The sequence below is a fragment of the Magnolia sinica genome, chromosome 11 (assembly GCF_029962835.1).
Source record: "Magnolia sinica isolate HGM2019 chromosome 11, MsV1, whole genome shotgun sequence".
Taxonomy (NCBI): Eukaryota; Viridiplantae; Streptophyta; class Magnoliopsida; order Magnoliales; family Magnoliaceae; genus Magnolia; species Magnolia sinica.
Window position 1 is genome coordinate 4,848,495 of NC_080583.1, and position 14,580 is coordinate 4,863,074.

The window sequence follows — 14,580 nt, forward strand, 5'->3', positions numbered from 1 at the left end:
GGTGCACATTGTTTTCTATTGCGTGACCCATTCAATGGCTGGATTAGCATGAATTTCGGTACCTCTGATCATCATGGTTGGATGCACCTGTTGGACGGCTTAGATCTCTTAAAACACCACATGAACCCTACAATGCTCACTACCACCACCTTCAGAAAGGAGCAAGGAAAAAAAAAATAGTGTTTGACTACTGTTTAGAAAATAATGAATTCTTGAGGAATTTTTCAGTAAAATCTATAAAATAAATACTGGTTCCCTTGAAAATCCTCAATATTACATTCATTCTCTTATATTCAGAAAGCTTTTGACCATATCAAAAGCAAGGTTTGGAAGAGTGGGTTAGCACTCTAACCCAAAATAGAGAAGTGATCTTTGGATGATGGGCCCCACTCAAAACGTACGGTAACATCACATCTAAAGAATAAAGTGGGCCCCTTGTCCCAACAATCTTCATGGTCAACAGGGCTAGATAGCTGTGGACCATTTGCAACCAAAAAAGAAGGGACAATATCATCTGATCATTCAAACCATCATTAGAACTAATGATGCCTTCAAATGGCATTTTGATGCTTCTTTCTCCCCTTTTTAGACAAGGAGGATTTATGGGGTTGGACTTTGCACATGTGGGACCATGGTTTGATGATCCAGACCATTGATATGATTGGCCAACCTCCCAGATAAAACAATCATGGCCCTCCAAAATATAATCTTTTCTGCACTGAAAATGAATCATTGATGTCTTTTTTTTCTCTTTAAACATCTATTTGTAGGCCAGGATATCAAAGGGTTGGAGACTTCAAATCTGGAGTATTTCTGGACCAACCCCCATCCATGGTGGGTCCCATTGGATTAATGGCTCTGAACACAAGCCATGGGCCCCACATGCATGGAATCTTGTCTCTCAACAAACTATATGAGAAGTGATAGAGATTAGGGGAAAGAGAAAGAAAGAAAAAATCTCAAAGACAAACTATTTATCTGTTGAACGATCTCCACGCCAGGCTCACGCTAGCTTCAAATGAAAACCATTGAATTTCCAATCAATCAGCCAAACACTGCAACAACAGGCCTCGAAAATCTCCAAATTCAGATTAGCGTAGTCGTCTAGAAAACCCCATTTAATCTTGCAAAGTCGAAGCAATCATACAACAATCTTATACTTGAATTCTTGAAGAGATATCAGCTGTAAATGACAGGATGGTTGAAAAATTCCCTGCAGAAAATGACATGTGATGGTAGAGATTCTTATGTTTTATACAAGATTAAATGGTTAGAAAGGACAAAAATAAAATAATTAATTAAGCTACACAACTCTCTGTTCATGAACCTTAACTTTGAATTAGAGATGAATAAAACAGACCCAAGTCTACTAATATTCTTTAGTTCATGCATCAATACTAGGGGTGCAACTTCTGCGGGTTGGGTCAGGTTGAGGATCAACCCGAGCCCGACCCAACCTCAAGAGGATCCAAATGCAACCTGACCCACACCCCAATTCCAACCCTAGATGCCCAACCTGAAACCAGAATTCCAATATACTCAACCCAATCTTACACAGATACAGTGACCTAACCTGACCCGAACTTGCTCAACCAAAACCCAACCCGATTTCAAAGCAGGTTGGCATTTTCGAGTATCCATAGGTGGTGAAATCCCACTACAGCATGAGTGTGTGAGGGTGTGTGTGCGTGTAAAAAAAAAAAAAAATTGAAAAAAAAAGGTTGCCGTTTTCAAACTCGAACCCGACCTGAGGACCCTGACAACCCAACCCAAAGTTGCAGCCCTAGTCAATGGTCATCAAAACTAGATTTTTACCCTCCAATCTCAGGAACCTAAGTCAAACCTCTCCAAATCCCATGAAGCCTCACAAAATACCAAGTCAGAGAATTTATATTTTTGTGATATGGTTAGCAGATGCAGAATTTTTTTGGTGATGTGACTTGTCCTGACTCGGTCTCAGACTCAGTGGGACCGATCTGGTTTGAGTCAGGACCGAAGGAGTTCTAAGTCACCAAGTCTTTCTACCAAAGTAAAGGATACTGAGAACTGATCACCTACAGGCTACAGCCCAGTTGCCTGCTAACTTAGCATACAGCTACATTTCGGTCACCAATTTGTAGGCAATGGACCGCACCATGAAGATCAACTGGAGAAAAAAAATCATCTGGGTCCACGCATCGGGCAGGGCTGAGCCACTGAAATCAATGGACAGCTGACAGACTTACCATTCAATGTACAGTGGGGCCCTCCATTTGCACGGTTCAGATGTCTTACACGAGTGACATGATGGCAGGAAATGCAGAGCTGCATGAGCCAATGAGTTCTCAAGGATTTCTGCAAGAGTTTCAAGACTCCTCATTGTGGCGTGCATGGGCCATCCATCAGGCTCGCCCCAGCACAAACCTGCCCTCACCCAAAAGTCAGGCTGGTCCCTTTATCAGATGGGCCGCACATGTATACCCAACATGGACGTTGGTCAACTTATCTAACCCTTCAGTTTTATTGCATACATGTTCCCTACCCGATGAGTCGACCAACTTGATTTTTGAACCAGAGTACACAGTGCAGTCCACCTAATGAGCGGCCCAGATCCTGTACATATGCAGTGTGAATATCTATCATGAAAACAACCAAAAACCTACCATATTCATGAAAAGGAAAATACTGTTTTGATACTGACCTAACAACAGAACTATATATCCTAGTGGCATTCTAGCTGTATCAGAGAAATATCCTTCATTCCACAATAGCAGTAGTTATGTTTCAGACCATTGTCATCTGTCCCATTCACCGCACCTACGCTATACATGTAAAGCAATGCAACCTGTCCAAATCATGGGCCCAATGTGAATAAAGCATGGACTGACATTCATACCAAACAAATGATTTAACCATCTGATTGGATTGCTCTTGTAGAACTTCAACCACTGAGCATCTTATATCTAACCGTCCATTTGATAAAAGATCGAAGGAGAAAGAAAAAAGGGTGGTGTACTATATCACCTTCACCATGGTGTGCCGTAACGGCTGTTAAGAGGGCTGTAAAGGCCGTTATGTAAAGGTTAATGGTTGCAACCGTTACAAGTTTCAGGGTTGTAACAGCCGTTACCCAAAAAAAAAAAAGGGACCCATAGCGGCCATTACAACCCCTGTAACGGCCCATTATGCTCCCCGTAAAAGCCATAACACCCCCATAATGGTCCATTACAGGGCCGATATAGGTTTTTTTTTTTTTTCAATAAAAAAAAAGAGACCGTAATGACAGTTACAGCCCGTATCGTAAAAGTAATGGTGGTGGCCATTACGGCCACCATTACCGTTATGGAATACCTTGACCTTTGGCAACCATATTAAAAATAAAAAATAAAAAAATCTAGTCATGTCCAGTGGGCATTTATGGAAACATTGAATGTAGTGGATCCTATGGGCTTCAAACTGTCTACCACTTCCAGCTTCTACTAAGAACTAAAAGAACTTTGGTTCAACTGCATCTAATTCAACAAATTGATATTGCAATTCCTACACCTGAGAATGAACAATGCATTCATTCTAGCTGAAAAAGCCAATGATTGTAACCTATTTATTTTCAGATTCCTATTTTTCCAATAGAGGCAAAAAAAAAAGGGACATCAAATTGAAGCAAGAGGCGCATTTGGATGCTCTGCAGTGATCCAATCCAACATGGAGGAAATTACCCAAATGGAGGCAGGGCCATTTTAATTCATAATGACGACCAATCCCCAATGCAGTGGCATGCATTTCAAATTGGAGCCATAGTTTAAAAACTCGAAAATTCAACTCGACTCAACATTCAGTCGGGTCGGGTTGACTTGAAGACTCAATTAGACTTGACTCGATATTTAATAATTAAATTAGGAAGTCGGGTCGGGTTGACTTGAAGACTCAATTAGACTTGACTCGATATTTAATAATTAAATTAGGAATAATATGAATTGGTGCTTGGTCAGCTGGCAGATGCTGCTTTGCTAAGTGCAGGAGCTTGTGAGTTCAAGTTCGATCAACCATGTATTTTTTCTTTATTTAAAAACAGATCAAATCAGCTAGTGATTCAGTTCGAGTCATGCCAAGTTATGTCAAGTCGACCAAGTAGGCGAGCCAACTTGGCGAGTCATGCTGAGCATGAACCAAATTGAGGTTGCCGGCAAGTTTCATAGTGACCTGGCTCGATTTCTGACCAAGTTGAGTTGACTAGGCCAAGTTTCAAGTCGAGAAACCGAGTTTTAGAACGATGATCTAAATTGCAAATTGACTAGCCCAATTCAGTCATTTCCACTTCCTTGAATCAAACTATTGCAAATCAATTCAATTGAGCATCCAAATGCAACCTAAACGTTTGATTTATATTTTAATTTCCCTAAACTAAAACAGTAGAGATTTTCCTTGCAGTTGAACTGTACAAGAACTATTTGAAAAATACCAGAACAGACTCCATTCCTATTCAAATTCTGCTGCTCCAACAAACATCATCTGATTGAAGAGGGTCCCAAATGGTTCCCTGAGTGTTACAATTTCTAAAGAAAACTCTACATGAAGTCCCCCCCAAAAAAGAAGAAAAAATCATACCAAAGAAATAAAACAAGAATAAACAAATTAAACTAAAGATTCAACAGCCATCACCCTGCTTTTGTATAGTAAAGCTCTCGAGGAAGAACAAAAAGAAACAGAACACCGGAAAAAGCAAAAAAAGCATACCTTGCGTGTTTTCTGTTGCCTCTGCATCTCCCAACCATCACACTCCTGAAAATACACCCCAAAGGTTCTTCCATGTCTGCGAGTGCAAAAGGCAAAGGGGCTTCTGTTGAAACTTTGATACAAGACGTGTGTAGCCGGCTCCCCTCTCACGTTTCTGAAGTCTCTGGGACGGTGGATAATCTGTCATCTTCGACAAAGGACGGATTAAGAAACTTTGCCACGAATGCCCACATCCTATAAACATCTTCAAAGTTTGTAAGGAACCCAAGAGAGGCAGTAACGACCTCAACTCGGACCACTGTGTTTTTACTGTTGTGCCGACCGTTCGATATTGGTCTGCATAACAATGTGCCATCTGCATCTAATGCTCCATGAAGCTGCTTCTGCTCATCCATGATCCGGATGTGGCTAAGAAAACCAATACCAAGAGATATACCATTTTTCTCAGCCAGCTTCTGAACGATTTCCGGATTGATTACGGACTCACTACTGCTCTTTACATTGAAAGCCACAGCTGCACCCCTTTCGAATTTGATCTTCGGACCGTAGATGTGAACCAGAGGCGTTCCCGTTCCCTCATCCGAACTGGGCAGCCGCAATTGCAATAATGAGGTCACTAGCCAATTGATTAGATACCGCAACCGGATAGCTGTTTTGTTGAGGCCCATCATGTTCGCATGATCCAGATGCCTGCAGATTATCTCAGGCTCTCTTCGGTTCCACTCATCTGCATCCCCGTCTTCTCCGTCGCTAATAATGTCATCGTCTTCTAAAGTAGTCCCTGACACTTCCCCGGCTTCTGAATTCCGTTCTCTGCGGTTGTCCTCCATGCTAAAGGAAACCCGCCGGCCCATGCTCATGACCCGCTCGTTCTCTTCCACACCAAAGAATCTACCCCCACCGAATCGATTCCCTTCTCTCCTTCCCAACAGTCTAAACTCGCCTTCTGTCTCCCTCCTAATAGCACTTTCCTTTGTCTCCACAACACCCTCCGGGCATATCTCAGACGTTGAGCCGTTCTCAAGGCCACCATGCCCAATCAGGTTTGTGGCTCCTGATCTATTTACAGAAGAATCCAATTTCGCCCCATTCGAATTTGCTTCCTCTCTGATTTCGGGTTCTTCCTCAATCTCCCGAACATACTGGAAATCCTGATCCTTCCTGGAGTTTGCAGGAGCAGGGTCCACATCTGCGAGTTCTTCTTCAGGGACTTCCTTAACACGGTCCAGTTCCTGTGAGACTGACATGACAGCTGCATCAAATGACAGAACATGGTCTTCACCTGACCTTAGGTTTACTTGCCTGTCGTCGTAAATTGGGCTCTTAGGTATCTTTGACATTGATTTTGGAGAGAGCAGTTTGTGGTTTTTCCGGCCCATAAACCACGACGGTGGCAATGGTGATCCCAACTTTGGTCTGGTCAACTGGCCAGAATTGTCGGATCCAAATGGGCTTTGACCTAAATCGATCCAGAATGAGTTGTCCGATGATTCATCTTCACTGAAAACTGGGCTCTTCATGACCTCCCCAAGTGAAATGCTCTCCCCTTCTTCAAAGATGGTGCTCGCCCCATCTCGATCCGAGCTGTTATCTTGATCCATCTCACTCTCGAATACATCCCTCACCTGAGCTGACGTGAACGCACCCGAGAAAGCTGGCAGCTGAGATCCACGGCGAGCTTCGGGCATGAATTCTTCATTCCCATTGACACCCTCGTCTTCAATCCCAGCAAATCCATCCAGATCATCCACAGAGTCACTCAGATACTGAGGGAAAACTGGAACAATCCTCACCATTCCGGACCCTGCACAACCACTCTGATTATGCAAGCTTCCCATCACAGACTTTTTTATAAGGAGGCATCCAAAACCAGTTGGGTCCGACCCAAAAACTCTGTAGAATGACGTGATGATGAAATCCGGCCTAAAAAGCGACAGCCCAAGTGAATCCATGTCCTTTGGACCCAAAGATCCCGCATCGAGCAACACATGCCAATGGTTCTGTTGCGCCAATGCCATCCACTGATACGAATATTTCGCCCCTGTAACTCTTGACTGCACGGGGAAGACGAAAAGTCCGACAGCTGAATCCTTCTTCCTCCGCTTCTTATTCGAGATCTGCTTCCTCAGCTCTGTCGAACAGAGTCTCAGAGTGGGCCATTTGAACCACGCACTGTTAATCTTCGCCCCTTTCTCTTTTGCACTCTGGGCCATCCAATTCACAGATTGGCTCTCATAATCGAACATCGTTAGCAGTTTCTTGTTCGTTTGGAATGGGTAGGATTCTGCGAGTAATCTGAAAGCGGACCCTCTACTGACGGTAAAAACAAGGCCATATTCGCTCTCTGGAATGTTCAGATAATCCATTATCCTGGCTTTTATGTCATGTTCGGCGGTGCCTTTCTCAGCCCCGCCATAGAGAGCATGGTTGCTCAAATTCGCAGTTATTTCAGATAAGCTGAAAGCTGATGACTCCCAGCTTTGAATGTTCTGAAGGTAAGAGAAAAGCCCGAAACCGCAGTAGTCGAGACATACCTTGGCGGCCATATCAGAGAGGTGGCTGTACTCGCGGTCGCGTAACTGATCAATCTCCTCCGAAGATTGGAACTTTGGGTACATTGTGATGAACTTGGCGAATGATTCCAGGAGACTGGGGATGGCATCCTCAGCTTCGAATGTGCGGTCCGCAGCGAGTGCTGTAGCCCGGAGGAATTCCCGCTGGGCATGGAGCCGGGCAAGAGATCTCGACCGCCCAAAGCTCCCATCCAGATTGGCGAACGAGTCAGAGTCCATGTCTTGAGATTTCACAAGGGACCCATCTTCCGATGCCTCTTCGAGGGCCTCGCGCAGCTTGCTTTCTTGCAATTGCCGGAGGATCGAAGACTTCCTCTTGCCTTCCTCTTTCAAACCAGACCCATCTCTTCTTCTGCTCTTTTTCTCTAAGATTAGAGCAGCACAATGAGATATAGGCTTCCATAGAGAAAGATGCATGAATGCCCTTCAATCTGACCCAAAAAACCCAGACAAGAAAAACAACCAAAAGCTCTGGTTTTAGCCCATGTAAGAGCCAAACACCACCACAAACAGTTCAAAATCCAAACTCCCGCAGAAAGCAGAAGAATCTGAACTTTCCCAAAATCAAGACACTGATTTTCAAAAATCAAAACCCAAACTGCAGGAGGTGAAAACAACACATCCAAAAGAGAGAAAAAGGAAAAGGAGAAAAAACAGAGGTCTGATTCCAGTCCAACCTTTTACCATATTCAAAAAAAAAAATCCCAACTTTTAGCCTCACCTCAAGAGCTAAAAACCACAGATCCAATTCAAATCCTAACAAATCATCAAAAACAAAGAAAATAACAAAACTCCAAATCAAACACCATAAATATCCCCCATTAAACTAAAATTTTCAGATGTCCATCACATAAACCCAAATTACATAGAAATCCAACACCCCATTAAAAAACCCACCCACATCCCAAAACACCCCAAAATCAAACATAACCCAAGTCTAATAACCCCAAATCCCCAACGACACTCAAAATTTTCAGATATTCATCACCAATAGCAAAAAACCCACCTCAAAAAACCAGTAATTCCATACAAATGCAAAACCCAATTAAAAACCCATCAAAACCCACATCCCAAAACCCCCAAATAAATTCAAACAAAGCTCAAATCCATTTCAATCCAACACCCAGAACCCAACTTCTCAAAATGAAAAAAAAAAAAAGAAGAGCCCAAAAACCTTCTACCCCAACACCCCAAATTTTTTTTAAAATTTTTTTTAAATAAAAAACTTAAATTTTCTTATTCTCTTGCAGAGAGAAGAAAGAAAGAAAGCTCTAATCACAGCCAAAACCCCATAAAAAACCCTGATTGAAAACAACAAGAACAAAAGAAAAGAAGTCCCAACCACCCCCTTTTCTCTCTTCACCAACCCAACCTCTCCCTCTCTCTGTCTCTGCAAAGGCAATTAAAAGCAGAGAGCCTCTAACTCTCTAACCCCATCAGAGCCTCATTACTCCAACAGTCAATCCAAACATGACTGCATTGATTGCCTCCCTCTTTCATTCCCCTCCTTCTCAAAATATCCCTCCTTCTTTCTCTCTCTCCCTCTCTCTCTCTGTTAGATACTCTGAAAGAAAACGGTAGTTCATGCACATGCACTTAGAAACTGTACACGTGGCATTCATTAAACTCAATTTAAAAGTCCAAAATGAGTGACCCACTTTTCAACAGATCAATGTATCAAAATTCTCCTCAACTAACATTCTAAATGGTCAACTGATTGACATCTAATGGATGGCTAGCTTAAAAATTATTCAACGGTCAGATTTCAACCAAGAAATGTCCATTAATCAGCGGTTAGGATGGTTCAAGTTGGTTTGGTTTTGGGTCTTAACTTAATCTAAATGTTTCTCATGATTTGGACGGTCTAGATTGAGTTTTTGTATTGAAGTATTTCCAGAGTATCAAATAACTCCCCTAACAGAGAGAAACAACGGATCTGATATTTTTACCCCCAATTTTTTATAAGAAAGTCCACCCTATTTTTAGATAAAAATTTATGATTATCTGGATTTGAGGAATCCTCAGGTACACGTTGTTGTACCTAAACTTTAAATACACCGGGCTGTAAATAGGAAATTGAAGAAGTTAATAAAAGATCAGAACAGTCCATTAGATCTAACCAACTCTTACTGGACCATCTTGAAAATATCACACGGATCAAATGATCTTTTTCGATATAATCAATGGCCAAAGAAATGGAAGGTTTGGATCAAAAAGGCCCATTTATTAAACCAATCATCCATTCGAGGAGTCTTCAGGTGCACCTTATTGCACTCAAGCTTTAAATACGCCCTGCTGGGAACTGTCACTTGAACAAGCTAATGAGAGATCTGGACAGTCCATTAGATCCACGAGTGGGCCATCTTGAAAAGATCACACAGATCAGATGATTGTTTTATACACCTTCTTTTATATACTATCAATGGCCAATATGGAAGGTTTGGATCATTGAAATTAGAAGGTCCATTTTTAAATCAGATAATCCATTTGGCAGGGCCCACCTTGGATAGCCTATATCTCGGGAGAATTACATTGATCAGGTGATATAGTCATCCCACTCGTTGCTCCGAAAACCTACGGTTAAAAAAATAAGGAGAAATTTTGGATGGTCAATAAAGGCTGGGGTTGAACTTAATGGACGGTCCAGATCGAAGATCGAGCTATCCTTGCGTACGAAAGCCCTTGCTTTAGGTGCACCCTCGTGTAGCATTCCGTGCGTCAAGGGAGCACGCAAGTATAAATGAAGGTAGGTATAAATTTAAAAAAATACAAACTTTGATACTCTGGCAGATTGGGCTTGATGATACGCAGACTCTTGGAAATTGCATAATTCGAATGTTTTTAAGTCAAATTAAACAAATCAAGTAGTGGGCCCACTTATGTGGATTATAAAACAATAATTATTCCAAATAAATACCTTAACCAGCCAATTACTTGATATATAATGGACCGTTAACATGAAAACTATGGACGGTTCAAACTCAACAAAATGTTTTTATAAATCGGATATTAAAATATTCAATTTATAGAATTTTAGATTCAGAAACCTCAAAAAAAAATTCAACTATTTCAAAGGTTCAATTTGATCCATGTGTATTCCACATGTACGGATATAAGTGCCTGCGTATGATAAATCATACTCTGCCAGAGCATCAAATAACTCTTTAAAAAAGTTGTACCCTTCCCATTGACTTTCATATACTTTATTATTCTTCTTGCTTCTGCGCCAGAACTCGCTCGAGTACACATTCGAAGATAATCTCGCACAATTGTAAGCGTGTGAGAAATCCGATACGTTCATCAGATAGATCCAGTTGATATTTCCCGTTACTTGATGGTTAAGCCTGTCCATCTGAATGTGAGCCACACATTTATTGTGCACGTTGAACTCTGATCAATCCTAACCGTAGCAGTATCTGATGCGCGGGTGGCATACTTGATGATCGGACTCTTTTCCATACTCGTGGGGTCCACCAACGGCCAGTGAATCCCACGGCTCCGAGGTATTGGCACGTGTGAGGATATAGAATTAGAATCGCTACACGCTCGAGTGGACATTTTGTTCCGTATCAAAGAGGCTAGCTGAGTACATCGCTACGTACCATAGTAGGATACGTCGGGAAAATAGCCGTTGGGCCCGATTCGGATTGGCTAGTGACCCTGCCACTAGCCAATGGCTAGTGGTCGGTGCTCTGTGGGCCCCACCATGATGTGTGCTTCATCCCTGCTGTCCATAAATATTTCCAGATCATTTTATGTTATGAGTCGAAAAATGAGATTGATCTAAATCTCAACTGGACCACACAGTGTTGATTGAACACTCACCGTCAAAAACTTCCTGAAGGCCATAAAGGTTTTTGGATGTCAAATAAACATTACAGTGGGTCCTAGATGGTTTTTAAATGGTGGACGTTCAACCACTTCTGTTTCCAGTGGTGTGGTCCACGTGATATTTTGATCTGCCTCATTTTCGGTATCAATCCATGAATTTAAAAAATGGAACAGATACATCATGATAGGGCCCATAGAGTACCGACCAGTAGGCAGAGTCACTGGCCGAGCCGCGTCCCGTTGGATCGGGATTCCTTGTACCAAACTGGAGCGTATCAGGTGAGACCCGGGATCTACCTAGGTGGGTGGGACCCTTTACTGTGGAGCCCATTGTGATGTATGTGACTACATCCACGCCGTCCATCCTTATCGGTGGTTCATTTGAGGGCATGATTCAAAAAATGAAGCACTTGAAAATCCCATATAAATCATAGTACAAAAATGGTGGTGAGTGGCCATTAATATCTTTTTGTGGTAAGAGGGTTGATTCGACTCCTACGTTTTTCAATATTAGAATCGAAGTCGCTGACAAATATATGTGGCAGATATACTTGGAGCTCATTGTAATATACATGTGAATTATTCGTATCATTCATCTATTATGTTAATTGAATTTAGGGCATGAGTAAAAAGATGAGGTATATTCAAAGCTCAAGTGGCCCACACTATCGGAAGAAGGGAATTAAATACTCATCGTTAAAAACTTCTTAAGGCCCCTGTTTATTTTGGTACGGGCACTTCAATGTTAAATTTGTATTATTTTTTAGCTCGCCTCAAAATATAATGATAAAATGAAAGACAGAACAGCTATATAATATACATCATATTGGGTGTAAAAATTTAAATTACTCCTTTTAAATTGGTTTTCAAGACCGAATTTTCAATGGATTTTTAAACGGGGAAAGAATAATAATTACTCATTTACAAGATATTTTACACCTATTTAAAAAAATATATAGCCCAACGCGAAGTTTGGCACAAGGTATCAAATGGAATTAAGTGAGATAAAATTGCATTTGGTCAATACAGTTCCATTCATTAGTTGAAAATGGAAAAGGCTGGAATTAGTTGGGATGAAACTGCATTTACTCCAATGGACTTGCATCTAATCTCAGGTAGAATTTCTATAGATTTGATTTTTATTATACACGTGAGCCCCACATTGATGCATTGCTATCTATTCACATAGATCATTTATATGTGACATACAAGTTATATACGTGCACAAGTGAATGGTATTTGTTGTGAAATTTTTTCGTGAAATTTTTTCATTTATTATAATTTCATGTCTACCAAACAAGATTTTGCTTACTCCAATATGCAGTAAAATTTTTATCCCAAACATAAAATTGGATGGTTATAACCATACGGTATATAAGGCATGCAATCATCCCCCAATAATGATGTTAATCCTATCTAATACAATTCAATACCATTCAAATCAATTCCACGGACCAAACAAGCCCTACATCTGGTTGTTGTGGGCCGCCCCTGACCAAAGTCAATGGAAAAAGCAGCCTCTATTTACAAATTTGCCCCTGACAACGGTTGATTCTTGTACCCCCAATTTTTCATTACTGAAAGTAAAGCAGTGCCAAAGTGTACTATTTTGATTCCAAAATGAAAAATCTGTATCTAAATCAAACTGAGAGCCCGTACAAATATCAATACATTTTCTAAACTCACACGCACCCCTACACGAAGGGACACGTACCAAACTGACATGTGAGTAGGATAGCCGAGCCGTCTATCATGTGGGACCCATCTGCATCGACCATTTGACCAAAACACCAGGCTCTTCGGCTACATGATAGCCCACATACAAGCCACGTATGTCTGTAAACATCTCCAAGCCGTCCATTGTTTTCCTAGATGTATGGCCTATCAGATATTTGGATAGCCACACTGTTTTGCCAGATCATCTCGTATTTGGGTCACTGCTTGATAACCGGCAGTGATGCCCTACACATATGCCATTTTGGCACACGTGTCTGCGTGTAGAGTCGCGTGTGGGGCTATCAAAGCTCACTAGATAGGAACTTCTAAAAGCTATTTTCTGTCCTAATATACTCAAATTCAAGAATTTATTTTAATAATAATAATTTTGGTTAGTTTAAGTCATATGATTGGAAATTAGTCAGCAAACCACTTTATTTAATTACCAAATTAACCCTTTCTCTCCTAGGAATTTAGTACTAATGAGGGTATTTTGGTAATTTAATCAATGATATTTTATCCTTTTATGATTTGACTCTTTTTTAAAATTTTTTTTTAAGGGTACTGTAACCTTTAAATAATATAAGGTTTGAAATGTTTTAATTTGATTATCATTGTAGGTATCTTAAGGAATTGTTGTAGGATATGTTCGGATTTAGCCTTTGGATTTGCGGTCATCTTGATCCAAGGCGTTTATATGATGGGTCTTAGCTTAAGTGATGTGAATTAAAAATAAAAAAAAAATCTTGTTTATGGAAATATTTTATCCTTATGGAAATATTTTATCCTTTAATGATTTGACTCTTAAAAAAAATTTTGAATGGTCCCTATGTCATTTAAATAACATAAGGTTTAAAATACTTTTAATTTGATGGTCATTTTGGGTATCCTCAGCCCAAGATAAGACCTATCATGTGGGTAGTTTTAGTCATTGAAAGGACATCGATTTAATCCTTTTTACAATTGTTTATACATAGAGCTGTACATTAAACAAGTTAACTTGGTCAACTTCCTCTACTCAAATTTGGAAAGCTCAGCTTAACTTCAACAGTTAAGAGTTGACTTGCGCCAAGCTGAGATTGAATTTATCGAATTTAAGTATTAAGGTTTTTAATATATATATATATATATATATATATATATATATATATATATATATATATATATATATATATATATATATATTTGAACTCAAATTCAACTAGAGCTGGCCCAAGTTGCTACCTATGCCAAGTCAAGCTAATTAGTCAGACTCCATGACCGAGCCAATCGAGTTCAAACGAGGGTAACCTGCTAACCTGCTGGTCAAGCCGAGTAGAGTTGGGCCAAGCTCAACTCAATTAAGCTCATCTACGACTCTACTTATCCACCGTTTTCCTTGTCTTTTATTGACTCCATCCCTTCATAGGTATCGTGTGTTGTACTTGCTAATTGACTTTATAACCATCCATTTTTCCTCTTCAAAACTTGGATTAAATGTTAAGATTGTTTGATGTGATGTAAATCTTTGGTTGTGGACCATCACATTTATAGCCCACATGATAATGGCCCTGGCTGTTGTACCTATGGAAAATATTCAAGAAACAGGCCATTGATAAGTTGAGCTAAAGCAAGTTTGTTCCATTGGTCAATGTCTATAGTTAACAAAATGGCACATGGACAAAAATTGGTGTAGAAATGTTCCCATTTTATTCAATATTGATTGGTAAAATGTTAGTCAAAATTTCAATTCAACCTGATTTAAATG

At 40.4% G+C, this 14,580-nt stretch overlaps 1 protein-coding gene across 3 annotated transcripts; it reads right to left on the reverse strand.

Moving 5' to 3' along the window:
• Positions 1-209: 209 nt before the first annotated feature.
• LOC131218611 (uncharacterized) lies at positions 210-8,777 on the reverse strand. 3 transcript variants are annotated; one of them, XM_058213255.1, is made up of 3 exons: positions 4,714-8,777; positions 2,681-2,824; positions 210-1,213 (listed from the first exon to the last, which is right to left on the reverse strand). In XM_058213255.1, the coding sequence occupies exon 1, from the start codon at positions 7,701-7,703 to the stop codon at positions 4,860-4,862; it is 2,844 nt and encodes a 947-aa protein (XP_058069238.1). In that variant the 5' UTR covers positions 7,704-8,777; the 3' UTR covers positions 210-1,213; positions 2,681-2,824; positions 4,714-4,859. The 3 variants fall into 3 exon arrangements, with proteins under 3 accessions (XP_058069238.1, XP_058069235.1, XP_058069236.1); XM_058213253.1 differs by lacking the exon at positions 210-1,213 and adding an exon at positions 1,409-2,592; XM_058213252.1 differs by lacking the exon at positions 2,681-2,824.
• Between the last annotated feature and the right edge of the window lie 5,803 nt (positions 8,778-14,580).

Bases quoted from the DNA above. Each gene is read 5' to 3' on its own strand.
- LOC131218611 (XM_058213252.1), bottom strand. From the start codon at position 7,703: ATGCATCTTTCTCTATGGAAGCCTATATCTCATTGTGCTGCTCTAATC.